Source organism: Enoplosus armatus, chromosome 24 (assembly GCF_043641665.1).
Source record: "Enoplosus armatus isolate fEnoArm2 chromosome 24, fEnoArm2.hap1, whole genome shotgun sequence".
Lineage (NCBI taxonomy): Eukaryota > Metazoa > Chordata > Actinopteri > Centrarchiformes > Enoplosidae > Enoplosus > Enoplosus armatus.
The window spans coordinates 6,643,531-6,671,228 of NC_092203.1; the positions used below are offsets into that span (position 1 = coordinate 6,643,531).

The 27,698-nt window shown below is 41.7% G+C and overlaps 3 protein-coding genes across 5 annotated transcripts; 1 reads left to right on the forward strand and 2 right to left on the reverse strand.

Annotated features, from left to right (window-relative positions):
* Positions 1–1,322: 1,322 nt before the first annotated feature.
* harbi1 (harbinger transposase derived 1) lies at positions 1,323–3,603 on the reverse strand. The gene is made up of 6 exons (XM_070930717.1): positions 3,439–3,603; positions 3,143–3,345; positions 2,935–3,022; positions 2,640–2,847; positions 2,365–2,540; positions 1,323–2,254 (listed from the first exon to the last, which is right to left on the reverse strand). Exons 1-6 carry the CDS (start codon positions 3,601–3,603, stop codon positions 2,054–2,056), a joined length of 1,041 nt encoding a protein of 346 aa, XP_070786818.1. The 3' UTR covers positions 1,323–2,053.
* A 793-nt stretch (positions 3,604–4,396) lies between these two features.
* Positions 4,397–11,460, forward strand: atg13 (ATG13 autophagy related 13 homolog (S. cerevisiae)). 2 transcript variants are annotated; one of them, XM_070930390.1, is made up of 18 exons: positions 4,397–4,523; positions 5,210–5,290; positions 5,620–5,700; positions 5,807–5,926; positions 6,265–6,311; positions 6,585–6,725; positions 6,868–6,908; positions 7,220–7,316; positions 7,506–7,613; positions 7,724–7,817; positions 7,980–8,078; positions 8,438–8,521; positions 8,627–8,733; positions 9,016–9,154; positions 9,314–9,391; positions 9,545–9,652; positions 9,816–9,944; positions 10,077–11,460. In XM_070930390.1, the coding sequence occupies exons 2-18, from the start codon at positions 5,222–5,224 to the stop codon at positions 10,152–10,154; spliced, it is 1,620 nt and encodes a 539-aa protein (XP_070786491.1). In that variant the 5' UTR covers positions 4,397–4,523; positions 5,210–5,221; the 3' UTR covers positions 10,155–11,460. The 2 variants fall into 2 exon arrangements, with proteins under 2 accessions (XP_070786491.1, XP_070786492.1); XM_070930391.1 differs by lacking the exon at positions 7,980–8,078.
* A 1,206-nt stretch (positions 11,461–12,666) lies between these two features.
* kpnb3 (karyopherin (importin) beta 3) lies at positions 12,667–24,831 on the reverse strand. Of its 2 annotated transcripts, none has more exons than XM_070930366.1 (26): positions 24,691–24,831; positions 22,357–22,437; positions 21,279–21,471; positions 21,024–21,126; positions 20,822–20,918; positions 20,626–20,730; positions 19,611–19,733; positions 19,236–19,356; positions 19,039–19,126; positions 18,641–18,747; positions 18,271–18,395; positions 18,054–18,143; positions 17,752–17,925; positions 17,389–17,607; positions 17,188–17,271; positions 16,978–17,110; positions 16,679–16,800; positions 16,427–16,523; positions 15,967–16,139; positions 15,736–15,847; positions 15,428–15,483; positions 15,194–15,316; positions 14,512–14,731; positions 14,191–14,419; positions 13,929–14,077; positions 12,667–13,774 (listed from the first exon to the last, which is right to left on the reverse strand). In XM_070930366.1, the coding sequence occupies exons 1-26, from the start codon at positions 24,766–24,768 to the stop codon at positions 13,695–13,697; spliced, it is 3,282 nt and encodes a 1,093-aa protein (XP_070786467.1). In that variant the 5' UTR covers positions 24,769–24,831; the 3' UTR covers positions 12,667–13,694. The 2 variants fall into 2 exon arrangements, with proteins under 2 accessions (XP_070786467.1, XP_070786468.1); XM_070930367.1 differs by having other exon boundaries at positions 12,667–13,781; positions 13,936–14,077; positions 24,691–24,773.
* Between the last annotated feature and the right edge of the window lie 2,867 nt (positions 24,832–27,698).

Genomic DNA, 27,698 nt, shown 5'->3' on the forward strand with positions numbered 1-27,698 from the left:
TACTTCAGTCTAATATGACCAAGTTGGCCTTACACATGAAGCCCACACACACAACTACAAACCTGGACACTAGATTACACACTGTTTGTTTAAATCGGGACTGGCCTCTCTGTCGTCTCTCTAGCTCTCGTTTCTTTGAACTGATCATAAACTGGATGAATGTTCAGGATTTGTCTGGGTGAAACATTTTATTTCACATGGATGTATTTGGGAGGAATGACAGTAAAAGCTTCACCTTTGCCAAAGCCAGCCTCCGTTTGAACAGTCGTGTGTTTATTTTTCCACTTTTTAAATTTGTCTCTGAAGTTAAAATGACCAAAACTGCATCATTTTGGGGGGAAACCATATTTTCATAACAAGGGACCGTTAAAGTGGTCCTGACAGAGGTTGGGAAACATGACATAAAAGTATTTTTATGGAATTCAAAATTGTATATGTAATATATTTGCAGCATCAAAAAAGAGCATATTTAATTTATGCAACAAAAAAATAAATACTGAACTTGTTTTTAAGGTTAGTTTATCTTATCGTCTTGTTTTTCTAGATAATGTTTACAAAAATAACACAAAAATACAACTTATAATATATTCTGAGCATCAAAAAAGAGCATATTTATTTTATGCAAAAAAAAAAGGAATTGTTTGTTGTGTTTCGGCATTTAGGATGATGGGAAGTTTTACATGATGGTGTGTAGTTTCGGAGGTTACATGCCATTTCATGGAGTGTAAAACTTTGACATGATCTGTTTGTGTCAACTGTAATACAGTGTTTTATGTTTCACTGCTGTCGCATGAAAACCTGAGGGTCTTTTTTTTGTTCCCTCGTGATTTAAAAATGCCATTCGCTTTGTACAATTCACATTTCAATCACATTTTTACCCTCAAGCTGAAGTTTCTTGACCCAAAAAGCCAAATAAAGTAATCACAAACTGCAGAATGTAAAAATAACAAAAACATTGACAATAATGCTTAATGTAGATATTTTTCTGTCATAAATTCATCTTAACATCGATACTAAATGTGCTCATGCGACAGCAGTGTGTGTTGTATTTATTCCTGTTTGTAGAAAGTGTGTATATATTGATGAAGCCAATCAGGGGGCTAATACATTCCAGGAAGTACTAGCTTTGATATCTCCACAATCTGAAGGAACACCAGGACACTTACAAAAAGTCGTTACTTCTTCACCACTATTCTGACAATGTGAGAAAAAAACACAACGATGCTCCTGAAAATGACGATTTTAAGTGTCATGGTGTTCCTTCAAATAAAAGCTATGAGAACAGTCCAAATCCTTGAGGAAATAATTACAAGAGTTCTGACTTAAAACACTCAGAAATCCTATTTTAATCTCCAAAACCTTACAGTTTATTTGTCTCTGTATCCGTTTAATTTTGTGTCCCTCATGCTAAGTGTACACAAAAACATCAAGTGACTGCAGCCCATTGCACAAACATCCTGCCATTCTCACCCTTAACAGTCTTAATGCACCAGTGTACATAAATAATGACAACTTAATGTGCAGTTGTTGTAAATAAGGGCCTTGTTTTTGTATTGTGACATAGTCCAAGATTTTAACCTGTGGAATCACGTGGGAAAGGAAAACAATTGAGGAAAATCTGTGGATTTGGGGGAAGGAAGACGTAAAGTGGGGAGGGATTTAAAAAAAAAATAATAATAATAATAAGGGAGGGTTACTTTTTCCACCTGTAAAGAAACCTGGATAACACAGCAGCTGCTCACAGTTTGAATAGTTGTAAAACACCAGGGGGTGCTTGATTATTATGAATGTTTGAGAGAGAATAATCAAGCACTTTCCAGGGAGTTCAGTTGTTTGAAATGTGTTTGGGTGTAATGTTGTCTTGGTTTGTTGTATAGCGTCTTGCATGTTCCTCCATATACAACTATGTTATCTTAGTGTAGTCAGTAGAGTAGAAACCAGCAAAATATTAAAAAACTGCATCAGCAACACTGTCTGTGGACTTTCTTGCCTTAAATGTGACATTTGTTTGATTTGCTCCGGTCCCAGTCTCAATTCAGTCTCAATCAGCGGTTTAGCTGAAGTGTTTGAGTATGAGCTGTTTTCGGAGGTCCTCTGCCTGGCTGTCGCGGTCCTCGGGTCTCTGTTCGAGGCTCTCGGGCTGCTCCAGAGGGTTGGTTCTCTCCAGAGTCCAGGCGTCTAATCCGGACTGCAGGGAGGCGTTGTGGAGGACACAGCAGGCCAGCAGGATGGACGAACTCCTCTCTGGAGAATACTGGAGAGAGGAGATGAGAGATAACAATTATATTTTGTTTATAGTTACAGAAGCAGAGTATAACTTGAATATTAGATTTTAATAGAATAGAATAGAGTAGATAAGAATACCTGTAGGTATCCTTTGGTGCCGTCCAAACACCTGAATCTGGTCTGGATGGCTCTGAAGGTTCTGTCCACGATCTCATGTGTAGCAGTGTGGGCCAAATTATATCGTAACTCTGCAGGGGATTCTGGGCTGTCGACCGGGGTCATCAACCACTTCCTTAGAGGGTACCGACAGTCACCTAGGAAACAGAAGAGAGCAATCAGAAAAGGACTTCATTCCTTTTCTGGACCTTTTCAGACTACAGAATGACGTAGGGAGTCTGAAATCCGGGTCTCACCCAGCAGCCAGCCCTCCTCGATGTCCTGCAGCTGTTTGTGGAGAACAGATCTTTCTAGAACATCAGTGTCTTTGAGTCCACCCGGCCAGTGGGTCTCTGCGCTGAGTAACAACCCTCTGGCATCACAAACCAGCTGACAGCCCACTGAGTGAAACCCCTTCTTGTTCACATATGAAGAGTCTTCGCTGTTTGGAGCTTTGATGGTGACCTGGAGATGAAAATTTGGAGGACGGATCAGTTAGGCCGTCACCTGCATAGATAGTGTTCAAAAGTGTTGATATAATATACAATAAACCTGAATGCAGTCCAGCACCCCCACAATTCCTGGGAATCCTGCCACCCTCTGAAACTCCTGGAAGGACTGCTCTCTGCTGGAGGGATCTCTGTTTGGGAGACATTATCGTTGCACTTTTTCTTCCTCTTCTTATTGTTTTTAATGTTTTGAATGAAAACTAATTTGCTGGGAGGTTATGGGATTCGAGGAGAGTGGCATGGTATCATACCTGTTGAACGTGATGAACTGGGGAGCTTTCTCCACCAGGGCTCTGGTCACATTGGACACACATCTTGACATTGACGCCTGGCTGATCCCTATAGTATCTCCCATAGATGTCTGGAATGAGCCAGATGTATAGAAGCCCAAAGCAGCCAACACCTGGACCTCAGGACTGATTGCTCTGGACCGCTGGGTACGTCTGCAGAGAGACTAACACACAGAAATACATACAGATTTTTAGACATTTAAAGAAATAGTTAATTGGATGTGATTATTCAAAACTGAGCATCAGCACACACTCACCTCTCTTAGTATTTCCACCAGATACAGGATGAACTCTCTAGGGAATCCAAATTGTGTGAGGAGGAAATTGTCTGAGACAGAGTCCAGGTCAAAGCGGTCCAGGGTCTTGTGGCCTCGGCCATGTAAGAGTAGATCACAGTCCAAGATGGCTATAGGGATTGCCATGCTGTGGGTAATTTACATTCATTATAAACTTCTTGTGATATTTGGCATTTATAGTGGTTAACATACATCGAACACACGTTTCAATAAGACGTGCTTGTGTTATTTTTACACCCAAATAATGCTGGAATCCACAAATTTTGAATACATTATGTTACTTTAGAAAGTATCCTTGTGTTGAGATTATTACAGTTGTATTATGTTTTATCTTTATTACAGTGCATATATAGTCCTTGATGGCTAAGACCTTCCAGCATGGAAGAACTGTTCTCATGTTTAGAGGCTTATTATCAATAAGCAACTAACTACTGTATAACTGAATCACGTCAAGCCTACGTGATAACTAGCTAGCTAGCTACCTAGCATTTGAGCTTTCCTAATTTCAGCCAAGCGTGCGAGCGGAGAGAACGCTAACGTTAGTAACATACGTAGCTGAATAGCTGCAAATGAACATTAAAGCATAATTAATTTTATTTGCATAACGGAAATAAAGGAAATGGCTCATACCTTTACAGAAGTCGTGCAGCATTTATCAACCAAAACAAGCCACAGGAACACCCAACTTGCCGTGTACATTCGCAGATTCGACACAGGAAGTGTGTTTTATTTGTTTACTGCTTTATAGTAAGATTGTCGTTTCGTTGCTCACAAAAATAAATTTTGTTTTGTATATTTTTGTTTTTCTCTTGACTGTATATTTTACAGACGTTTACAAAAAAAATCAACGAAAGTGCGGTTGTGAAAGTGCTGCTATCCAAACACGTCGACATGGAGAAGATAAACAGAAAAGTAGCACAGCCGCTGTTGACGTTGTGTACATCTGAATTGGGCGTGTAAATGTTTGTGGAAGACCGTGCTGCGTGGCACCTTTATTAAACTGATTTGTATTTTATTGAAGCTACATTGTTAAGGGGAAAGCTAATGTAAGTTTTGCTGTTTTGTGATGAAGTGAAAGTGCGTGCTATTTAGCCAGCTAGCTAACATTAGCCATAGGCTAACGCTAGTTGGCCAGTGAGTCACCTATCCAGTGCCTGTGTGAACCGTAAACGTTCTGTAATTATCGATGAAACGACGGTATTGTATTTTTTTTTATTTGCCAGGTGGCGTAGTGTACCGTGTAAGGTGGTTGTCAGTGTTTCTGGTTTAACAAGACCTCCAACTTTTATTCGGACAGTTTCATGTCAACGTGGAGGCCTCACTTGCTAACTAGTAACAGAAGCAGTTGCTACATGGAGGGTTAAAAACAACTGTGATAAACTGTCTTTTTCATGTTAAAGCCGAAGGCAGCATTCTCATTGTAATGTACGTTGCTTCCAGTTGGTAATTGTAAAATTGCTAGGTAGCAGATCACTGTATATATGTGGTAGAAATTGCTTGTTTTGGTTCCAATTTGGCTTTTTGTGTTTTAAGCAACCTAAGTAGTGAATGTATTGTGTGAATATTCACAAATATTGTAGTTGACATTTATTCACCTTTTCTCAGCAATTATTTGAATTTGACAGTTTCAAAAAGTTGCAAAATTAGTCTGTGCTCATAATATTACACTGCTGAAATTATTTCTGAACTAGTTAGTTAGTTATTAATCCCTAATGCTCTTGCTTGATTGCAGGGTCGTGACAACATGGACAGTGGCCTGAGTCCCCAGGATAAAAAAGACTTGGACAAGTTCATTAAGTTCTTTGCCTTGAAGGTAAGAAGCCAGTATGATGCTGTTGTTTCCAGTACAGGATATGACTGCGGAAAAATGTCATGCCTTCTAGTAGGGTAAAGCGTTGGTTCATAAAAACGTTTTCTTCTGCAGATAGTTTTGGTTTTATTTTCCCTGGTTTTGAGATACTTGTCACTGATACTTCCGCCTCCACACCAATACAATGGAGATATATGTTGTTTGTTACATTGAAACATATTCAACATGCCTTTACACAAACAATGTTGCCGTTGCTCTTGATAAGTTTTTGTTTGGACTGTTTCTGTGAAAGCTGTTGACAGTCTGGTTGGTTTCTTATGTACTGTTTGTAGACTGTCCAGGTGATTGTCCAAGCTCGTCTTGGAGAGAAGATATGCACTCGCTCGTCCTCATCACCTACTGGCTCTGATTGGGTAAAATGATTCAGTAATTCCTTTACCTTTTGATGATGATTGATTGGATTCATGTTTGGATTATTGGTCAGATTAAAATAATTTTGGTTACATTTATTTCTTCTAGTTTAATTTAGCCATCAAAGACATCCCAGAGGTGACTCATGAAGCCAAGAAGGCGCTGGCTGGCCAACTTCCAGGCATCGGGCGCTCCATGTGTGTCGAGATCTCCCTGAAGACGTCAGAGGTAAAACCTGCTGTCCATTTTCTTCTTTTGCAAAAAGACTTTTCACCCAGAGGATCTCAAACAGTCCTCTGTTGAAATATAACAAATAACCACTTTTATACACATTTATAAACGGTGAGAGGTTGACTACAAAATGTAGTATACACATATTGTTGTGTGAGTCTGAAACACAGAGCCATAAAATTACCCCTTACATAAATGTCACCAGTGTTTTATACATTTTGAACAGTAAACAGACCGCTAATGTACCCCTGTATGTTTCAGAAAATTAAAATAAATACAATTGTATTTTCAGTCTACTTCAATGTCCCTACGTTGTCTCTCTCTTTCTCACTCAGGGTGACTCAATGGAGTTGGAGACTTGGTGCCTGGAGATGAATGAAAAGTGAGTGGATTTTGCTTTCACTTTGTTGTTTTTAATTGTTCAGGAATATTTGCGCAAAAATGAAATCGCAGTTAGCGCTGATTCTGACAGCGAGTGTCAGCTGCTTTAAGTTATAAATGAAGTAAATGAATGAAAAATTACTTTGTCTCTATTACATTTTGTAGTTTTATTACATCTCTGAAGTGCTGCTTATTATTATTAAGTTGTATTTGAAATACCACCACACTGCTGTATTATAATGATTGCTCGCTGTGTTGTCTGTCTCTACTGCAGGTGTGATAAGGACATCAAGGTGTCATATACAGTCTACAATCGTCTGTCTGTCCTTCTGAAGTCTCTGCTGGCCATCACCAGAGTAACACCCGCCTATAAACTGTCTAGAAAGCAGGGACACGACTATGTCATATTATACAGGTGAGGGGACCCTACCGGTCTTGTTAAACAGCTGGTTTAACTGCTCTGCTCTTGGTTTTCATTCTAAATGCCTTAAAATTCTGTTACATGTAATCGATGTATGACATATGTTACTACCTGTTTCTGCCTCTCTCATGTCTAGGATTTACTTTGGGGAAGTCCAGCTGGGTGGATTAGGAGAAGGTAACTGTAAACTCTACTTGCCACATAAGAAACGTTCCTGAACTGGCCAGGAACCAAATTGGATATTAATTATACACTTTTAATAGTTTCGAAAAGAAATCACATGTAAACATAAAATAAAACACCAAATATACTGTTCGACCTTCAGAGTAGTTTCCCCATTAAAGGCATCATTTACTGTAACATGAGACCAAAGATATGTAGGACAAATGAACTAGAAGTTACACTGACAATGTTTGTAACTCATGTCATAAATACATTTTAAAATATGTATTCTTGATTACTGAGGTTTGTTGTTGTTTGCTTTACAGGTTTTCAGACGGTGCGTGTCGGTGTCGTTGGCACCCCTGTTGGCACAGTCACACTTTCATGTGCCTACCGCACGAACCTGGCATTCATGTCCAACAGGTCACGAACACACTACACAGTCTTGATTGATTATTTTCTGATTTTAATTGGAAATATGTTTGTTAATATTACGTATCATTTCTGAGTGGATAGAAATGTTTATGTATTTGAAGATTTTGCTTTAGTTCTCCACTACTCTGTTCAGTCAAAACGAGCATAACTCAACTGTTGAAATATCGTCTTCTGCAGACAGTTTGAGCGCTCGGCTCCTATCATGGGGATCATTGTGGATCACTTTGTTGATCCACCCTGCGGCAGCCAGCGTCCTGCAAACATGGGACATCCCTGCAACTACAGGTAGCTACAGAAAGCTGTCGGAATGAAAGCAACCATTATCTGCCCACATCCTACTGGTTAGCACCAGTACGAGTAACTTGAATCATCTAAATTATAATGTGTGCGTCCAGAGCGCCAGACGAGGAGGACGGAGGAGCGTTTGCAGGGGTTCAGGACTCACAGGAGGTCTGCACCACCTCCTTCTCCACCTCCCCTCCCTCTCAGGTAAGAGGACACACTCCCTCGCTCCACTTTACTGTCTCTTTCTTTGAACCTGTGACTTCTTCTCTCCATTTTCATGCCTGTTTTTCATTTCTCTTTTCTCTCTCTGTCTGTTTTCTTTCCTGTTGTATTTTTATTGTGTGTTTATCTGTGTATGTGTGTCAGTGTGTGTGTACACTGAGTCCCTCGCCCTCTAAACTGTCTAAGCCCCTCCCTCTGGACAGTCTGCAGCTTCCGTTGGCTCCTGGACTTGTCACTCACACTGTGAGTCTTTACTGGCCACTGTGGGAATGTGACTGTGTGTTATACACCTTGAAACTATTGATCACTCAGATTTCTCATTTGTTTTGGGGTGTGTGTTGCTCCCTGGTGTGTCAGAGCTGCATCAGAAACTTTTTTTTTACCATCATCCGTAGTTCCATCACTTATTTCAGCGCAGAGTTTTATGCACTGTAGCTCCTGTTTGCTGCAAACGCTCACTAGACCTGTTTCATCTCAATGTTTTATCATCTCCACAGTAGTGAAGCCCGTTCATCTGTGACCCATCTCAAGAGCGCAACTGACGTTAAACCTGAAGCCTAATATTCCCTCTTCTTCTTCTCCATCTGTCTCTGTCTCTCTAGCTGTATGCTTCCAGGTTATCATACCAACCTGCAGCTCTAGCAGGAGCTGCTGAGCTTTGTCACCCTGCCGCCAATCCAAACCAGGTGATGCACCATTTTTCAACTGTGATATGTGGCACAATAACTCAACAAAAGAAAAACTACTGTTTAGATTTACTACTATAATGCTGCTCTGTTCTTCCTCCTCAGATGTTGCATGCTGGGAAGGAGGGTGGGGTTGTGTTGGTACCTGCCCACCCTCCTCATGGAGCTGATGCCCATCTGACAGTAGAGCACGCCAACACACCTGGCAGCAGGTAATTCTCTCCTGACGTTACTTCAACATCTTCATATCCAAGTTATGCGTTGCTGTTGTGGTTCTATCAAATATGTAACTTCATAGTTCTCCCTAAATCTGAAAATAAGTGATCTTAACACACAGCAGATATTGTTGATCAATATTTAAACAATAACTTCTGTTGTTGAGATTTCTGTTTTTTTGCCCATGATTTTGCAAAACCTCCTCAGGCTCTGAAAAGTCTTCAGGTCTGAATGTGGACTTGATGAAACTTGTAATGGTGTCTCATCTCTCTTCCCAGCGGGGATGATGACGGCCTGTCACAGAGTGGAGAAGGAAGGAGGGATGATGGGAGGAGTGTTTCTCCCTCTGACCCTGTGGAGTCTCTCAATGCATTCACAAGGAAAATAGGCGCCTTCGTCAATAAACCCAGCACACAGGTAAATCAAATCTGACTCACACACACGTTTATTCTGTGACTTCATGATTTGAAACATATGAAGTTAGTTGGTTTTATTTCACAAAATTATCAGAATTGTCTTTTAAGTATTTTTGTTAGCCCACTGAATTCAACCGTGTGTGTGTGTGTGTGTGTGTAGATTACAGCAGCCAGTCTGGACCTGCCATTTGCTGCATTTGCTCCCCGAGGCCTGGACTCAGAGGAGAATGATCCCATGGTAACTTGATGTCACAACAATGCCTTTTCTCATCCAGCAAAATACTTTGCTTTATCTTTAAATGGACAGTGGATAATAATGTTAAAAGTACTTGTTTTAAGTTGACACAAGTTTTCGACAGTTGGGATATCGTCTTGTTGTGTGTGTGTTCAGGTGCAGCCTCCAGACTCTCCTCCTTGCCCATCACCCCTGCAGGCCAGTCTCCATTCTCAGGGCTCAGAGGGGTCTGGGCAGCAGGATGACTTTGTCATGGTCGACTTTGTACGTAATTATAGCTCTATTCTCTTCTGCCCGCTCACTGTATGAATAAAAAGGAAGCTTCAGACAGCAGCTGGTTAGCTTTTACTCTTCTTTTCTGCTGCATTTAATTGTTTGATCGTGACATTTAAACAATGTCTCTTTATCTGTCTGCCTCCGTGTGTAGCGTCCAGCCTTCTCTAAAGACGACTTGTTGCCGATGGATCTGGGCACTTTCTACAGAGAGTTTCAAAACCCTCCTCAGCTGGCAAGCCTTTCACTACACATCAGCTCTCAGTCGATGGCTGATGACCTGGTAACACGCTCCCTGTTTTTTACTCATTTTTAAAATCTAGGGGGGAAAAAACTCAAAACAAAGTTCCTCAAAGTTTGGAGCAAAGCCGAATGTACATTGGTAGTAACAGGGATTTGTATTTTCTGTCTTCAGGACTCGCTGCCGGAGAAACTGGCCGTTTATGAGAAAAACATGGACGAGTTTGACGCTTTTGTGGACATGCTCCAATAGAGGAGGAGTGAAGAAAAAGGCTGAAAGGAGAGAAGGACTACATGTGAGAAAAGACTAAATGGATGATGGCAAATGAAACAGAAAAGAAAGAATGAGAAGGAGAAGCAGACTGGAGGCTCTGTAGTTGTCACTCAGACTAAATCACCATGTTTTAATGTGAAGCTCCTCATTTCCTCTCTTACCTTCCTGTCCAGCACGTTCACCTCGCTTACCAGCTTGTACAGATCATCCTCTCCACTGTAAATACTGTATCATCTCCTCAGACACTGGCATACACCCTTCTCTGGTCTAGTAGTGTTAATTCAAACTAAAAAAATCTTTATTTTCTATGTGGCACAAATCTGCTCGCCATCAGTGTTTAATCAGGAGATCATGTGGTTTGCTGTCATGGTAGACAGCCATGTGATTCAAGGACAGACTGCCTGCACTCATGATAGTTTTTTCTTAAACTGTAGCTCACTATTGATCCACCCTCCCTCCCTGCTGAACACTGCTCGCCTCTGAAGGTTTCCACTACATCTGGTGTGACTCAAAACTGGCATCTAGAAAAGCTGGTCTCAGCAACTAAATTGCACTTAGCTTCACAGTGAATAGTTCTGTAATTAAGAAATGTCCTGCTTTACGTCACAATTGACAGTCTTGTATCAGAAGCAGTTGAAGGTTCACTGTCTTGCTCAAAGGCAATGTGGTAGTGACAAGCCTCTCATTCAGTTACCCTAGCCAGGTGTTCCCAGCTGGTCTGGGGATTTAAACTGCCAACTTCGATGATAGTAAATGACCCCAATTTAAAGTGAATTAACTGCAATCCTTATGTGCACAGAAAACATGTTTCCATGCTGAAGCAACTTGTTGTGGAACTGCACTCATTTGCCAGTTTATATAAAACACACCAAGCTAAAACTAATACAACAGTCCTGCAATAGGTTTATGTGTTATACAGAGGTGTTTCTAATATTTGTCAACCCCTTTTGAGGGGCGACACCTCACTATAACAGTTCAACTGCACCACAAGCTACAACTCTGATGACCTTCACGAATAGAAGGGTTTGCTGTAGGGCTGCTGTGTTAGACTGCACTAGTTGTAGCTACCTAATAGACTGGCTGTTGAGTGTATTTACGCAAAGGTTATACAACATGCATGTATATGTATATTTTGGGGTTTTGTAAGAGGTAGGATTTCCAGCTGTCTACAGAAGGCGCCAGGTCACCATCCATGACTGTTAGTTTGGTTGAAAGCTTTAATTTAAACTTTTCTTTGCTGTCGGTCTAGATGTCCTAATAAAGCATGGCTGCTCTGTTGAAACAACTGATGTCTGTCAACAAATGCCTGGGGCCAGATGTATAAATTCCCGCACAAACTGCATTTACTTTCATTTTAAAGTTTAATTTTAAATTAGTCAATTTTACAATTTTTATTTACATTTGAGCCATAATTTCCCCGTTTTAATGATCTTTAAATTTGTCTTCTGAATTGTGAAGCGCTTTGTGAAGTCTGTTTCATCACGAGCTCTCTAAATTAATCATTGATCATCCTTTGGTTTTTAAAGTTGAGATGAAATGAAAAAATTCCTTTTAACCATTTTAGATCACCTCCCTGGTCATATTGTGCATCTATTTAACAATATATGCCCAAAGACTTACAAAAAAAATCTATTTCTTTGTATTATATCAAAATCCAATCATGTTTTCTTCCTGTAAAACAATGACGTGCACTGACATAGGCTTGAACCAACCAATAATATCATGACATCCAGCCATCAACCAACAGCCTGGCACGTCGGTTATGACACGCCCACTTTTCAACGTTCAAATCATATTTCTGCCAACGAGCCCAACGTCATGTCCCGCTACACTAGGAAATATGTCACGATACGGACGGTAGATATTCTCAAAATGCCGTTTCATCTCAACTTTAATAATGACGGAAATATCACCACGCAAGATGGAAAGTGGTTGAGGGTTAAGGGTAAGTTTGTACTCAAGGTAAGGTTAGGGGAAACTAACTTCGACACAACACCTGTTAGCTAGCTGTCAGACAATTAGCTTATCGGGCTATTAGCCTAGTTTAATAGACTGGAAACTGCTCCCCTGGGTCTGCTAAAATTACTCTAAAATCCGCCTACCAGCACCTCTCCTTTGTTTTATTCATACAAAAACCGTAGTGTGAAAAACGTAATGAAGTCCAGTGACGTCTGGGGGTCCTTTCGTCTTCATGGGGTGGCGCCAGCGGAGACTCCTTAGAAAAGAAATAGTCCAGCACACAACCACCCATTAAAAAGCCACTATGTATTTACATTCTCGTTTTTCAGACTAAAACATACATGTTAATTAATGAGCTTTAGGTGGGCACATTTGCGCTTTTGAATGAGTCTTTACGGTAAGCTGAGATAACTGTAAATTGGCGCTAGCTTCAAGCGTCATACTCAACGGATATATAGGAGTGGTAATTATTGACCTAATCCAACGAATAAGTGTATTTTACAATAATAATTTAGTCAAATAAAAAGACTGATTTCTCAAATGGAATTTTATTGTTGGTAGTTTCTGGAATTCCATCACATACCTGCAGGGCTGCAAAGGGTCAAAACCATAAAGTTAAGAGTATGGTAGCACGCATTTTACAAGTACTCTACGATTCATGTTCCTTCAACTTGCTATTTGACCAACTACAGATTATTGCTCCTCTTTTCCGAGAGCCCCTTACCCTTAACACTGCTACCTAAAGGGCTGAGAACCGTTTAGCAAACATTTCATCTTCACACTTGTTTCCTGTGAAAGAGTTATCTGGAAGGCTATGGAGGAAAAGCTGCTTAAATCAATGTCAATTCTCCCAGACAACAATGATGTAAATTTCCTAACTATTTATATTTTCTAGAGTTAGCCACTTAACATGCTGTTACTTTTGAAACATATCCTCTGAGCTGTGGCAGACAGAGGCTATTTCTCCCCCCTCCCACTCCCCAGGTAACACTGGGAACACAGAACGAGAAAAGAAATAAAATAAAAATACAAAAAAAAAAAATTCACAGGAGACAGGCAGTGACCGCCCAGTGTGCATTTCCACCTCATTCAATTGCTCAGTCCACTAGAATGTCCTTTCCCCAATTTCCCCCACTATGGCCCCTCTGAGCCTGACTGTCCAATGAGTTTGTGTTGGGTGACGTGGAGAATGAGTCCCTCTGGGCACGGCGAGACAAGTCAAACATCAGGGAATGGTTGGAAACAAGACGTCCAGATAGAAGACAGGGACGATTGACACTTTCTTCCTACTTCCTTGGATACAGGGTGAAAGTCTTTGAGGTGGATGGCCAATGTCCTCCATTGTCATAAATATCCAACCTGCCCCCCCCCACAGTTGGCTGAACGTAGGTGGAGTTATATAAGAGTAGGGTGGGGGGTTGGTGATTGGGTGAAGCCGGCATCCATACACACTACAGATCAGAGCAGGAGGAAGAAGAGGGAGTGTATGGAGGAGATCCAGGAGCTCAACTTTTCTTCATGGGCTTTTTAAAGAGCAGGGAGGTGACCAGGGGTTCAGGCTCAGGCAGTATTCAGTAGGTCCTGTATGGCTTTCTGCTGCGTCTCATTCAGTGTTGATACACACTGTGTCCATAACCCTGCTGACACCTGGAGGACAACACAAGGGTCAACCTCTAAACAGCTTCATACACTTGGATATTGATTTATGTCCACATAAAATCCCACACAAGACATGTAATTCTTGCACAGAAAGAAACGACATCTGGATTTGGGTCACAGTTGGGGCAGAGTGACAGCTCACCTGTACTTGACGGATGACATTTGCCAACCGTTTGCTGCATGCGTCTTCACTCTTGACTGATTCGTTTGCAACTCCGTCTGCGATGATGAGGAAGATTTTAGGAAGGTTGGCGTTGTCTGGTCCAAGGACAATGGGGTTGTTGCTGTGGAGAGAAGACAAGTCAGCAGGAGGGAAAGAGTTTGTTCATACCATGGTTTAAAAGAAGGTATTTCCACCTCAACAAAAAGGGGGGAAACTAGGTGAAGGCCGCCCTACCTTTCAATGAGGTCACACAGGAAGTCAAATGTGTGGACGGCCTCCTCTTTGTCCTCGTTGAGTGGTAGCCAGCTGAGCCAGTGGGGAAGGATCTCGTTGACGTTTACACACTCTGGCCGAAACCTCATGACCTTTCCAACAGCAGAGATGCAGTTCTCTGTAGCGTTGACGTTCTCCTTGGAGCGCGAGTCAGCTGCCTGGATGACTCTGACCAGCATGGGGATGGCCTCTGGACCAAGGAGAATGACACAAAGACATGTAGTTAACTAAAAGAAACAAACTCTAACGTCATCACAGGTGAAGAGCAGTGCCAGGCCATACCTGTACAGAATGGGCGGTAGCTCTCTCCTCCGTACTGTGCCATGACACCAACACCGTAGGCAGCCGCCTGCCGAACCTCCGGGCTCGAGTCACACAGTGACTGAAGCATCGGCCGCAGGAAATACTCTGCGTATTTGAAGGAGGAGGGGCTGCAGTGCTCCACCACATCGTCAAAGATGCACAGACCCCACTGCCTGTCAGCCCACGGCCTGTTGGGACACTAAAGACAAGACAGACAAGTTAGGTCTTGTTGAACTCACTCCGTATGTGATGTGCATCACTAGTTGCAGCACTACAAGCTTCACAAAAGGCAGTGTTCATTCCCAGGCCACACCACATTGTGCTTTTATTGTATTCACTCATTCAACATCCTGAATTTATAAAAATCTTTACATTGAGAGAAATATGACTCAGAAATTCCCTGATATTCTAGGAATTCCACATTTTCAAGTATCACTCCTGAAATGTGACCTTTGTGTACAAAATCAAAAGGAAAATCTACCTCCCGTTGAAAATAAATAATCTGATGCAAGTGGGCCATGTTCAAGACTGTTTGACACCATCTAGTGGCCTTTCACTACAAGTCCAATAAATTATACAACTGCAGACAGTGTTCACCATTTGTACCGATATATTATTGATTCATTAATTTGATGCTGATCGGAAAACAGGAAGTACTTACTATTAGCTGTACAATGAGCTGCAGCAGCTGCTCAAACCAAGGCAGCACCTTCTCTTTGTAACTACTGAACACTGAGTGCAGGATATCCGACACTTTGGTCAGGATGTACACATCGTTCTCATCCTGTAGAGACAAAAAAAAAAAAAAAAGGGCTTCACAAGACTGTCAGAAGATTTACTGGACAAAACAATTTCATGGTTTTCATAACAGCTCCGACTTAGGGAAACTAATTACCTCGTCTTGTAATGATTCCTCCACCTGCTCATCATAGTCTTCATCCTGTCTCTTAGCTGTGAAGGACAAATAAGTGTTCTGTGAGGATTACGCAAACACACACACACACACACACACACACTTTTGCTTGTATTGACTGAGCCTGTCATCACAAAGTCATGCGAAGAGACACAGAAACGCATCGGGTAGAGAATGTTGTCATGTGGAAATCATGTGACGTTTGTTAAAATCAAATGGAAATGTCGTACTTGAGATTTTTGTTTCAGGGAGAAATGTTAATTTATTCAATGGTTGTAATGAAATCTTACCATGTCGGAGCTCCTGGTTCTTAAAATGTTCCTCCAGTTTGCCTTTCAAGATGCCGCCCAGCTCCTCAAAATGCTCGTTGTTCAGACAGCCATCTCCCATCAACTCAATGCACTACAACAGAAAAGGGAAAAGTTCCATCAGTCAAGCCAGAAACTGGACCTAAATACATTCTAATCTTCTATGACAATGGACATGTTTACAGGGAACTTGTGAGGAAAAAAAACAGTCACCTTGGCAAAAGAGTGCATGATCTCTGACAGGACGTCTGAGTCTGGCTCGGTGCCGATGGCCTTGATGAGAGCGTCGCACATGAAGAGCCACATCTGGGTGAGGTACTCTGGTCCTCGAACCCGTGCACACTCCAGCAGCAGGGGCATGGACTCAGCTGCCGCCACCCGCACACGTGAGGCAGTTAAGGAAACACTAAACACCTTCATCAAGCCCTTTCACATACTTAATCTTTTAGCAACACAAAACTAAAGACAACTAATTTCTCTACCAGGTGAGCTTGTCTTGATTAATTGAGATATATTTAATAAAATAGCAATAGGAGTGTTAAATTATTACACAAACATTTTGATCAGTGTTTTTAAATTTTGGCAATTTATCATTTAAGCCTTTTGGATGTTGGTTGGACTGAAATTTCAAGACAAAGCAACTGGTCATTTTATAGGTCAACCAAAAGGATATCATCGTGGAAATAGAACTTGAGTAGAGGAACCATCAGCTTCACCACCTGCTCTGTGTACTCCACAAAACCCTCCTTCAGCTCTTTGGCATAACACACCTGGAAGACAGAGACTGTCTCATTAAAAAGGGCTGAAACACTGGCAACAACCTCAATATCTGGTGCTCTGCCAAAATCAGCCTCAGACCCCCTCAGGATCCAGACAGTTTGGCAGTGCTCAGTGCTCTTCTGCCGTACTGGACTGGAATACTCACCAGCATCTGGCAGGCAGTGGCCTTCTCCTCCAGGCCGGCCGTCTTGATGCCAAAACTCTGCTGGTCTCCCAGATTAACAAACTCCCAGCCGTCATCCTCTGATATGTTCTCCATGTCCTGGGCTAAAAGACAGACATTCAAATACTGTCATTTTGTTTTGTTTTAAAAATCATGACTTCGAACATGGTCATTGAGAACCATCAATCTGCTCCATTCAGTTTGAATAACTCAACTAACTCCCAGATAAATGTACTGGGCGTCCACAGTATATATTTAGAAATCACTGTTATGTTACTTACTGTCGAGCAGGGCCACCTCAGGCTTGATGGAGGCCGTCTTCATCAGGGGGCCCATCACTACAGGCAGGTACTGCTGAAACTCCTTCCCCAGGATCTTACACATCCTGGCCCAGGCTGAGATCATGTACGAGATCTAAACCACAAAAACGTGATGAGACATAGACTATGCAGCAACGACAATATCAAGGAAACATGTTCACGTCTTCCTACCTGAGGATCGTCATCCTCCAGGTCATTGAAGTCTGTCTGGGTTTTGAGGAGGAGCTGCATGACGGCAGAGGCATCTGGCATGAACTAGTAACAAAACAGAAAGGATACGTGAAGTTGTTTGAAGCCTGAATGTGCAGTGACGCAGCCACCTTGATTTAAGATCTTAGTGGAGAGTTTGATCACATCCTGTTGCAGGCGTACCTTCTCCTTGCCGACAGCCAGGCCGATGAGGCTGATGCACTCTATGGTCTTGCCACGGAGCAGCCGGAGCTCCTTCTGCACAGCGTTTTCTACAATGTGTTTGAGGGAGGGCATGAACAGGTCGTAGTATGGCACAAACTTCTCCTCGGCCGTGTCAGCCACAGAGGCGATGGAGGTCACCACCTGCTCCAGGACCAGTTTGGTGCCCTTCTGGATCAACTGAGAGGAGAGAAGAAGACACACTTACAGCCAAGTAGGAGACTTGCTGAACTGGCTGCCAATGAACAGAATATAACAGTAAGTATAGGGTGTTAGCAGGGGCTAAATGGTGCGTTTGCAAGAAATGTGAAGATTCATTTGTACCTCTTGCAGCTTGGCCACCATGATGACGTGCAGGTGCTGCACCAAGCTGTCCAGATAAGGGATCAACAGTGATTTGGGACAGTCCTCTGTAAAATTGATGAGGGCGGCGGCAGCATGCGCCTGCACCCGAGGGTTACTCTGGTCCTCCATGGTCCGAAGCAGGGCTGAAATCACCTGAAAGAGAGGAGGATGCCGGGTCAGAGTCTTCTTAGTCCACCTTCATATTTCCATTCTAATCTAGTGCATCTATTAAACTGGTAACTTGTAGTCATCCGGAAAGCCGTATGTGTCACTTTAGTTACCTTATCATGGAATTTCTTCTGGAAGGTTGGAGCGAAGTCTGTGGCCATTTGTCCAATAGCGTTGCAGGCAGCATAGCGTACCCTTGGGTGCTAAGGAGGGAAAAGGAAGCCAAACTCATAACCACCCTCAAATTGTGTTCTTAATGTCACTATAAACAAAGCAAAGTAACCATACGTTGTATCTTTGTATTAAACCAAGTTTGATGGTGTTTCTTACAGGATCGGAGCAGAAGAGGAGGACAAAGCTGACGATCTCCTGAAGGATGGCCTCCATCTGCTGGTGGCAGCCCTCACCAATGGCCGACAGCGCCATCAGCCCAGCATGGCGGTACTTCCAGTCAGCTAGCGACAAACACACACTGTTTATCTCATATTCACGCTGACCAATTTAAAAAAAACTTGACACAATCACAATTTGAGCTCTTAAATGGTATTTCCTTTGTATGAAAACCAATGTAACGCAATTAAAAAGAGACTTGATATTCACTGTTATGATTACTTGAAATGAGAAGATGTCAAATCCATAGTATGAGTTTTAGAACAAATCTGTGTGTAAATATCCTCAACTACCAGCAGGGTCTACTTACGGTTCTGCAGCATCTGCATGATGTGCTGTTTGATCATGGGCAGAATGATCTTTCCTCCCAGACCACAGGCGATTCTGTCGAGAGCGCTCTCCCCAGCCACTGCATTACTGGTGGGGGACAAGGAACAAATCACTCACAAATAAGTGTGAACACTTTGAGCACTTTTGCAAAACAAATTCTGCCAAAAGAAACTTTTGCAGCAGAGTTTTAGTCTGCAAAAGACCCAAAAAGTTCTTCCTAAACATCAGGTGATTAAACTGAAAAACATTTTCAACAAAAAGGAACTAATCAGCTTAGTGGTCTTTGGCAGGAACTGCATATTCCAAACCCTCCATGACACAGTTCAACATTTCTGCTCTACAGGTGGAGGATGGTACTGTGTGTACATCAGGCCTTACCTGTCAAAGTCATCATCCTCCAACTCATCAGCCATGGCCCACTCGTCATCATCCTCCAGGTCCACCATCATAGCCAACATCTGGGGCACTGAAGACACAACACACATACTACTGTCAAAACTATTCTACCCAATAACTCCACAGTTTATTAGGGGAACACTTAAGTGTAGTCAAGTGATGGTAAACCAAATCCTCACCACTCTGAGCCACAATGTTGGTGTGTTTCCTCAACATGGCTGCTGCAGTCTCAGATAAGGTGACGATGACCTCCAGCGCCAGCTGCCTCTGCATGTTTGTCAGGTTGGTGTCGGCACACAGCTGAAGAGGAGACATGGCAACATGTTGGTCAATAGAGCTTACAGTCAAACAAACTATTAAAATGCAAAAATAAAACCAAATACATGTTCTGCGTGTCTAATGTATAATTTGTTTCCTAGATGTTTCCAGGCAAAATGAGCAGTAACTCACAGGGGCTTTGTCAAAACAGAACTTCAAGATGCAAGTAAGACTTTTGGTTTCATCTGTGTGTTTTAAATGAATAGCAATAAAGTTATATTGGTGCCCTGACTCACCTTCAGACAGAGCTGCAGAGTGGCCTCCAGGTTGGGTCTCAGGTATTTGGGTGCTGTGTCAGCAATTTCCACTAAGGACTTGAGCACAGAGTCATCTCCCTGGTAGCATGACTCATTCACTGCCTGATAAAAAAAACAAAAAAACAATAGAAGCTGGGGTTGGTATTGCAAATGCATCCATTCAGCAGCAGCATGTTGCTACTGCAGAATTCACACTGTCACCACAATATGAGGGTTTAACCTCCACCTTCACCATCATGAGTCACTGACTCACTAAACACTGTCGCAATAGAGCTTAGCAAGGATGCAGAGACATGTATAGCTGTTGTGGAACGACAACAGGATTCAGCATGTTCAATATCAAATCAACATAATCTAGACTGATTGTCGAGTGGTGAGAAAGATGTTGACTTGGATCATATAATAACTGCTGGCAGGAACAGCTACCAGGACTTGTTTATTAATCAACTTCTTTATTCTTTCTTAATGCAAACAGTGTCATCTCTACATGGCCTGACAAAGAATCAGAAGACACACTACGCCTCTCAGTAAAAGGCAAACAAGCAGCAAGTAAGTACCCCAGCTCTCACTTTAAAAGTTCCATCTTCCATTTGCAGATAAGTTCCATATATAACAATAGAGAAACAAGACCCACACAAAACAGCTCTATAAGTCAAAGTAACCCAACAGGACGTAATTTTCACCTGGACCTTTTACTGTATGATCTAAGCTAGCATTAGCTAATGACTACACATCAGACTATAGGACATTTAGCTTGCGCCAATGGGTCTCATGGGACTCCTGTAGATACTTTCATTGACTGCTTAAAAGCCATTACTGGTGCAAAGGATTATACACAGGCATTACAAAAAACAGTTCCTGAAACAACTAATGTCGGGGTCGCTGTGTGTTGCAGAAGGGCCAACGTAACAAAGCCACACATACCGAGTTTGACTACTGAGCTTTTGAGCTGGTTCACATGAGTCAGATGAAGACACAGCTTTTGGTATCTTACCTGCAGGATGCCCGGCAGCAGGTCAGCGAAGTGCTTCAGCAGCGCTGTGTTGCTTTCATTTGACAGAACAAAGGATGCTGCAGCACGAGCTGCCAGGGTACGAATCTGAAGGATCAATTGAAAAAAGAAAAAGGTAATGTACAGTCATATACACGCGGAAATGAACAGCCCAAAATCAACTCTGGTACGATCTTACCTGTGGGTTTGCCTGGTCCTGCATGCACTGCACAAGCATGCGCTTAATAACCTCCATATAATGCTGCTGCTGGTTGCCGAAGATTCCTGGGAAGTTCCTGAAAAAAAACCCAGTGCCTCTGAACATACAAGTAGTTTGACTTTATTGACCATGTAAATAAATGGCCTAAATAAAAGATCTTATGAAGTGAACAGGGACTCACCAGAATATGTGCAGGGCAGCTTCTCGCAGGCCAACATTGTCAGAGTTGACAGAGTCAAACAGAAACTTGAGCAACTCTGGCCACTGGTTATTCCCATCATCATCTGGATGAAAGACAAAGATTAATGCTTATCTTTTAACAACTATAAAAGCAGAACTACAACCTGTTCATATAATTAAATAACCACTATAGTGGTATATTATATAGTGAGGGTGGAAGATAATATTGGCCATAAAATGTTAAGAGGAGCATTACCGATGAGGTTGCGGCAGAGTTCGGCTGCAATGTCGCAGACTTTCTTGCGGATGTTTGGTGCTGTCTCCTGTTGGATGCTGGTCAGCAACTCTGTCTTGATGGCCGTCTGCATCTCCAGGGTCAGGCCCGGGTAGATCTCCTCGAAGGACGACGACAGCAGCCGCCGCAGCAGCACTGCTGCCATCTGTTTGACCTGAGTGGACAAAACACTGGTTTAAACATTATGTCCTGCTTCTCACCATGGCCCCAACATCAAACAAACCATTTAAGACTTCTGACACAAGACTGTTCATTCCTGGTTTGGTCAGGCAGAAAGGCTTCTCTAGTTTTGATCCAAGTGTGATTATAACCAGTTGATACTACAGCTTTCCTCTGGATTTACTTTAGTTTACAATCAAATAACACAATATCAAGTGTCACAGGACGAAAACAGTATGTTTGCAGCTGCCAAAAATGTACAGGGACATTTAGTGGAATAAAGTGAAATGTTTAGAGTCAATGGTCACTCTAAAAAAAAATAATAAAAAACTACACGGACAAAGCTTGCAGCATCGCAGAAAGGCAAAGTCACTCTCCCCGGGCCAAGCACCTCTCTGCCTGCTCCCATTTCAAGACTCTAAAAATATCAGCCTAGAGGTAAAGAAAAGGCGAGGAAGCATGAGGGACCAAGCAGCTGGTGGATTCAGAGTAAACATCACTGCCCAAATGCCAAAACTGTGACTCATAACAAGCCTTCGTGTCAGGCTGTGGTGAGGGCCAACATATGATGGCGGCACTACATTCTTAAAATGCCATCAATGTCGCACATTTTCAAAGCCAAGAGATTGTAGTAAAGCATGATGTAAAGCACAGACAGTATAAATGCTTTCAACCCAAAATGTTCTTCAGGGGTAGTATGCGTTTATAATTGGCAAGCACGCATCTCAAAGAGAAAAGGTGACCACCGTTTTAAGTCAGGCACACAGAAAATTAAAGCCTAACAATGGGATAAACGGATGACAAACTCAAAAAAAAAAAAAGAAGGCTGAAAGAACTACACATGTCATGCCACAGATATGTCAGAGTTAAGTGTACAAACCTCCTCTGCAGCAGATGCATCTCTGATGGCCTGCAGCAAGAATGTGATCTTAGTCTGGCCCACGATTGTGTCATAGGTCTCCTGCAAAGAAAATAATGGACAGTGGTAAGGTTGAGACATGCCATTTGGTGGAAAAATGATTCTCAACCAGTGAGTGTGTCATGTTCACTTTGTTTCAGTTGCAAAGAAATGGCATTTTGCACATTTCAAGCTGAAACAGATGCAGAGGTTGGTTCATAAATGTTCATAGTTTCATTAATCTTTATTGGTGAAGTACCAACATGGGTGTGGCTATTCAAAAACATGTTTTATTAACTAGATGTTTATTGCTTTATCTGTAAAAGAAGTCTCAAAAGCCTGTACAGTGATCAGTTTATCCTGTAGGCCACCCAAGTTTGCATCGAACTTTTAACTCATTTTTTCATGAAAACTTAAATACATTTAGATGTAGAGGACACTTTTTTATCAGATGATCGCTGTTAAAATGTTGCAGGTCTTTACTACATCATTATTTCATGAAACATCATCATGTCTTTCCCACATCATGGGACATGAAGCTCACCAAGGGGAAGTTAAACACGGCTGGCTGTTCTGATGCACATTGTAAGCGCTGCATATTTGCTTTGGTCTCCAATGTTCTTAAGTTGCTTCATTAAAAGCCACATGAGAAAAGCAAACACAACTGATGCTCTATGTGGATGCAGAGGAACATTGGGTGGGGGCTCTAAGGAAAACCGCACTCATGATCATGTGCGAATAGTAAACAAAGAACTTTGCATGACAAAGAGCCGGGACAGGGAGGAGTTGTAGCAACAACATGTTGGAGGAGAAAATGCATTTAAATAGAAATTGCCTGGCAATATAAACAAGAATGAATAACCATTACAGTGCATATAAACATGTGGCTCAGTATCATCATCTGCCTTACATCCACTGACATTCAAGTGCTTTTACTAAACACCTAGTGGTCCATAGCATACCCTAAAGATCCTACATTTCTTTCCAGTATATATGTGCCAGCTTCAACAACTATACTGAGCAGTAAAACATGTCCACTAGCTATAGCAAAAGCTCCTCAATACTAAAGAGGAAAACCACCACAACCTCAAGACAATGATGAAACTCTGGTCACTTCACAAATTCAAGACTGTAACAATATTGTACTTCATGGCTACATCATGTGACTCTGGACATCTATAAACGTTTAGTAGCGTTAGTGTTTAGCTGTTATATGGGATCAAAGTCCTCTACAGATGGATCAATTCTCATTGTGTGTAAGACAGAAAGGGGGAGTTTCTATAAAAGGATGAATTCCAATGAGCTTAGCATCGCGGCAGACAGTCTGTGGTTTACAAAGAAAAACGCTGACTGCCAGCGAGGGGGGGGTGTGATAAGATTCAACAACCTCATCCCAAAGTCGGGTGCTAAAGAGGTAAACTGTGGTAACAATGCTCTGCCGCGACAAGAGGCTAATCGTGGTGGGAAAAGTGAATGGCCAGCTAGACACAGCCCAAACAAATCCTCTGAGAGAAACTAATCCAGTGAGAGGGGATGACCTGAGACGAGCCTGTGCAGTGACGTGACTGAAACTGAGATAATTCGCTGCACAAGCGACATTAAACCAAACAGGGAAGGCAACCGCACGTTTAAAACAGTGTTCAGTGTTAACCTGACTTTCACTTAACATGACTGAAGGCCATTGCGCAAGCACTGCTAACATAGCTCGCCCTCTGAATGAACTAGGTCCCCAACTCCACCTGTAACGCAACCCATTGTCGTTTTGTTACTCATCATTGCACTTATGTCGTGACATGTATGTCGGTATTTCATTTCAGAATTCCTGTCTTTAATCTTTGACCAACACACTCTGTTCAGCGCTAGCTTGCTAGCTGATGAAACTAGCAACAGTGGAGTAGCTCCTTAGCTTCATGCTACTTCCTGTACTCTACTAGCTAGATGACTAGCTACACTGTCAGCTGGCGAATTTAGGATTGGTGCCCAACAAACGTGACATTTCAGATTGAATCAAACCAGCTGAGTGTGGCACAGACACACACGCGCACAACCATACAGTGTCATGACTGGGCTAGTATCTGTAAGATCTACATTATGTCCACATAACTACGCAACATGGTGGAGATAGTTAGCGTTAGCTGACTAGTACTCGGTGTCGGCTTCACATTGCACGTGGGCTACCGAGCTTGACGCGAAAGCTCACTGCGCGCGCGGCCAGGCTGGATAGCTAGGCGGCTAGCTTTTGCTAACATGATCACCCTGCTTTCTACACTCGCCGAACTTGTCACCCATGAAAACAGCTACGTAGTCTTCTCTTACCTCTGCTTGTTTCCTGACGTTGTTGTCAGGGCTCATCAGGTTACCCAGCAAGAGGTAGAACTGCTGCTGTTCCGCCATTGCAGTGAGATCCAAAAAGACCAGCCGGGTGGAGAAGCGGCGAAATAAGCCCGGCAGACCCTGCTTCGGTCACACAGTGCTGCTACCGTCCCATTGGCTTGATTTATCATCTCTACTCGCCGTTCATTTGACCAGGGACCCGTAACAAACGCACGTCATTGGCTCACATGGGTTCTCGGCCGCTATTGGATGGAATCGACACAGGAAAGTGAATGCGTTGTTCCTATTAGGTAATAGTGAATTTCTAAAGCGCGGGAAATGACTATATTAGTGCGTTGTTATTACACATGTATATTATCAGTGGTCGAAAGTAACTAAGTACATTTACTCAAGTACTGTACTTAACTACAATTTTTAAAGGTACCTTACTTGAGTATTTCCATTTTATGCTACGTTAGACTTCTACTTCACTATATTTAAAAGGGAAGTATTGTACTTGTTACTCCACTATATTTGACAGCTATAGGCTAGTTGCTAGTTTAGTTGCTAACGTTAATTAACATAAAAACAATTGCATTTTGCCTCTAATACTTCTCTGGGTTTTTATTTAAGTAAGGTTTTGAATGAAGGGCTTTTACCTGTATGGGGTGTTTCACGTTATGGTATTAAGTTATTATTATTATTATGGTATTAAGTAAATTAAATCTGAATACTGCACGATACACTGTATATTGTTTATGACTTTATAGGGAAAATGATGGTTAGCTAAAATGATTTAAATGACTACAGCTTGATTGAAAACTGGTGGTTTTAAACTGAAAAAAAAGTAGTTCACACCTAAATAAGAAAAAAAGGCGAGTGAAATGGGAAAAAATATTAGCAAAAATAATATATTTATATCTGCTTATTCCAACACCTAATTGGATCTACATCATGCTTACCTTGAGTGAAATATCCAGCTCAACCATGTCAATGGTGTGTGCAAGGCAGTGCCCCAGTAGATGGCAGCCAAGCTTTTTTCAATAATTTTTTGCAATGCATTTTTCTTCAATGAACTCTCTCTCTCTCTCTCAGATATATGAAGCTATATGAAAAAGCTGCAACAGATCTGGAGGACATTAGGTGGATAGATAGTCTTTGGTCCAAGAAAAAGTTGAGTAGATGATTTGTCTCATTTTCCTAATGCCCATTTGTTCATTTTATTTCTCTGTCCCAATATAAATTTTACCATGGGCTCCCTGTTTCAACTCGATGTTTCTTATATTCTTTCATGGTCTAAAAGTTTCTTGATGTCTTCGCTGAGATGTCTATACTGTAGATTTGTGTCAGAGGTCAATCAGAGACTCATGTGAAATCTTAGACTGCTATTAATATTATGGCTGCTTATTTTTCAGACAGATGAGACTCACCCCTGTTCTAACACATATTACTACAGAGTTTATTTCCCATTTGGTCCACTCTGACTCCTGACAGCACCCCTGCTGGTTTGAATGAAACCTGTAACTTGGCTCCGTTCACAGAGCCGCAGCAGAGTCCAGACCTCCGGATAGCGGGCTGCCGTGAATCTGCTCCATCTCTGTCCCTGAAACCTGACAACTTAAATCAGCAGCAGGAATTCCGCGATGAATCAAAACTGAAAGGTAAGAGATTAATTAAGTTATATTAACTTTCTTTCATTAATAAGCCATTGAAAGAGCCCACTCATTATCGTGTTTGTTCCATTTAGCCCTGGCGTTGAAATAATCAACACCGAACTCCATTCAAAAATGAAGGTGTTATTGTTGCCGAGCTTTCCGGAAAACACATTTGAACTTAAAACATTTAACAAACCTATAGCTAACGTTCACTCGCCAATTCGGCGCACATCCACCAAGCAGCAGTTACTGTACATTTATTTCTGAAAAACAAATCGTAATGCATGCTCTGGTACAACAGTGAAAAACTAAGTACTTCTAATATTTGTCAACGTCTTTTGCTAAATTCGGTGTAGCATAGAAGTTGTAATCAACCAAACAGTGACCTGATTTGCTGTTGGTCATCACAGTGTATTATAGAGGAGGAAGGTTGGGAGGGAATTAAACGAAAAGTAAATGTCTGCTGCTTTGTGTTTTGAACTGAAGAAGCTGGTTCATTATTCATATGCATAAAAAAGTATGTTTTATGGTATATGGCAATCTCCATTAAACTACCACATTTTAGTAGAGATTGGCATACCTCTTCTAGTTCATGTGCAATAGGTGCTATAATTAACAGTTACACTAAATGATCTATGACAAGTTCAAGACTTACATTTATAAGTCATTTTCATTTATATGATAATGTGAGAATACAAGAGCTGATCTGATAAAGCTAATACAATTATGATTTGCTGCAGTGTTTTTCCTTCACATTTCAAATAGCTTATGCACATGCCGACTGCAGCTGAATTCTCTCCATTCTCATTCATTGTCAACTATATGTGTCCTGATAGGACCCTTTTAGGTTGTCTGCTTATACAGACAAAAGAATAACAGGCTGAGCAGCAAAACTAGTGGAGCCTAAACTATCTTATCACACATTTTGATCACGACAGATTTAATTAGACAGACGAAAATAGTTTATTCTAGATGTGTTTAAACTTTTAATTTGAAATTCTTACTGATTTGTGTAATATTTACTTTTTTAGGTAACTTATTAAAACTAAAATACATAACATTCCATACTCAAACATGGCAAGGTGACAACTAATTGCTGGGGTCTTGCTGAGAATTTGTGAACTTAAAATGCAGGTTAATACCTGCAAAAAATGAGGCATCCTCTTTTTAATCACCAACTTTTGCAGCTAGCTGCAAACTAGAATCCCTCAATTTCTGCTCATTGTGGGGCTGTCTTGGCAAAGGTGTTATTGTGGCTTCATCACACTAATATCACTCAATGGAGGCATTGTTGTTATTGGTGGGACTAACAACAAGGGGCTCCATATCTCCAAACATTACCAAATATTTATTTCA

Coding starts and splice junctions, on each gene's coding strand:
- harbi1 (XM_070930717.1), bottom strand. CDS start 3,603: ATGGCAATCCCTATAGCCATCTTGGACTGTGATCTACTCTTACATGGC. Junction 3,023..3,142: donor CAGTTCATCACGTTCAACAG/GTATGATACCAT, acceptor TCTCCCAAACAG/AGATCCCTCCAGCAGAGAGC. Junction 2,255..2,364: donor GCACCAAAGGATACCTACAG/GTATTCTTATCT, acceptor TCCTCTCTCCAG/TATTCTCCAGAGAGGAGTTC.
- atg13 (XM_070930390.1), top strand. CDS start 5,222: ATGGACAGTGGCCTGAGTCCCCAGGATAAAAAAGACTTGGACAAGTTC. Junction 8,522..8,626: donor CTGCCGCCAATCCAAACCAG/GTGATGCACCAT, acceptor CTTCCTCCTCAG/ATGTTGCATGCTGGGAAGGA. Junction 9,945..10,076: donor AGTCGATGGCTGATGACCTG/GTAACACGCTCC, acceptor TTCTGTCTTCAG/GACTCGCTGCCGGAGAAACT.
- kpnb3 (XM_070930366.1), bottom strand. CDS start 24,768: ATGGCGGAACAGCAGCAGTTCTACCTCTTGCTGGGTAACCTGATGAGC. Junction 17,272..17,388: donor TGGCTGTCGGCAAGGAGAAG/GTACGCCTGCAA, acceptor TTTTGTTACTAG/TTCATGCCAGATGCCTCTGC. Junction 14,078..14,190: donor CTGTGTGACCTCATTGAAAG/GTAGGGCGGCCT, acceptor TTCTCTCCACAG/CAACAACCCCATTGTCCTTG.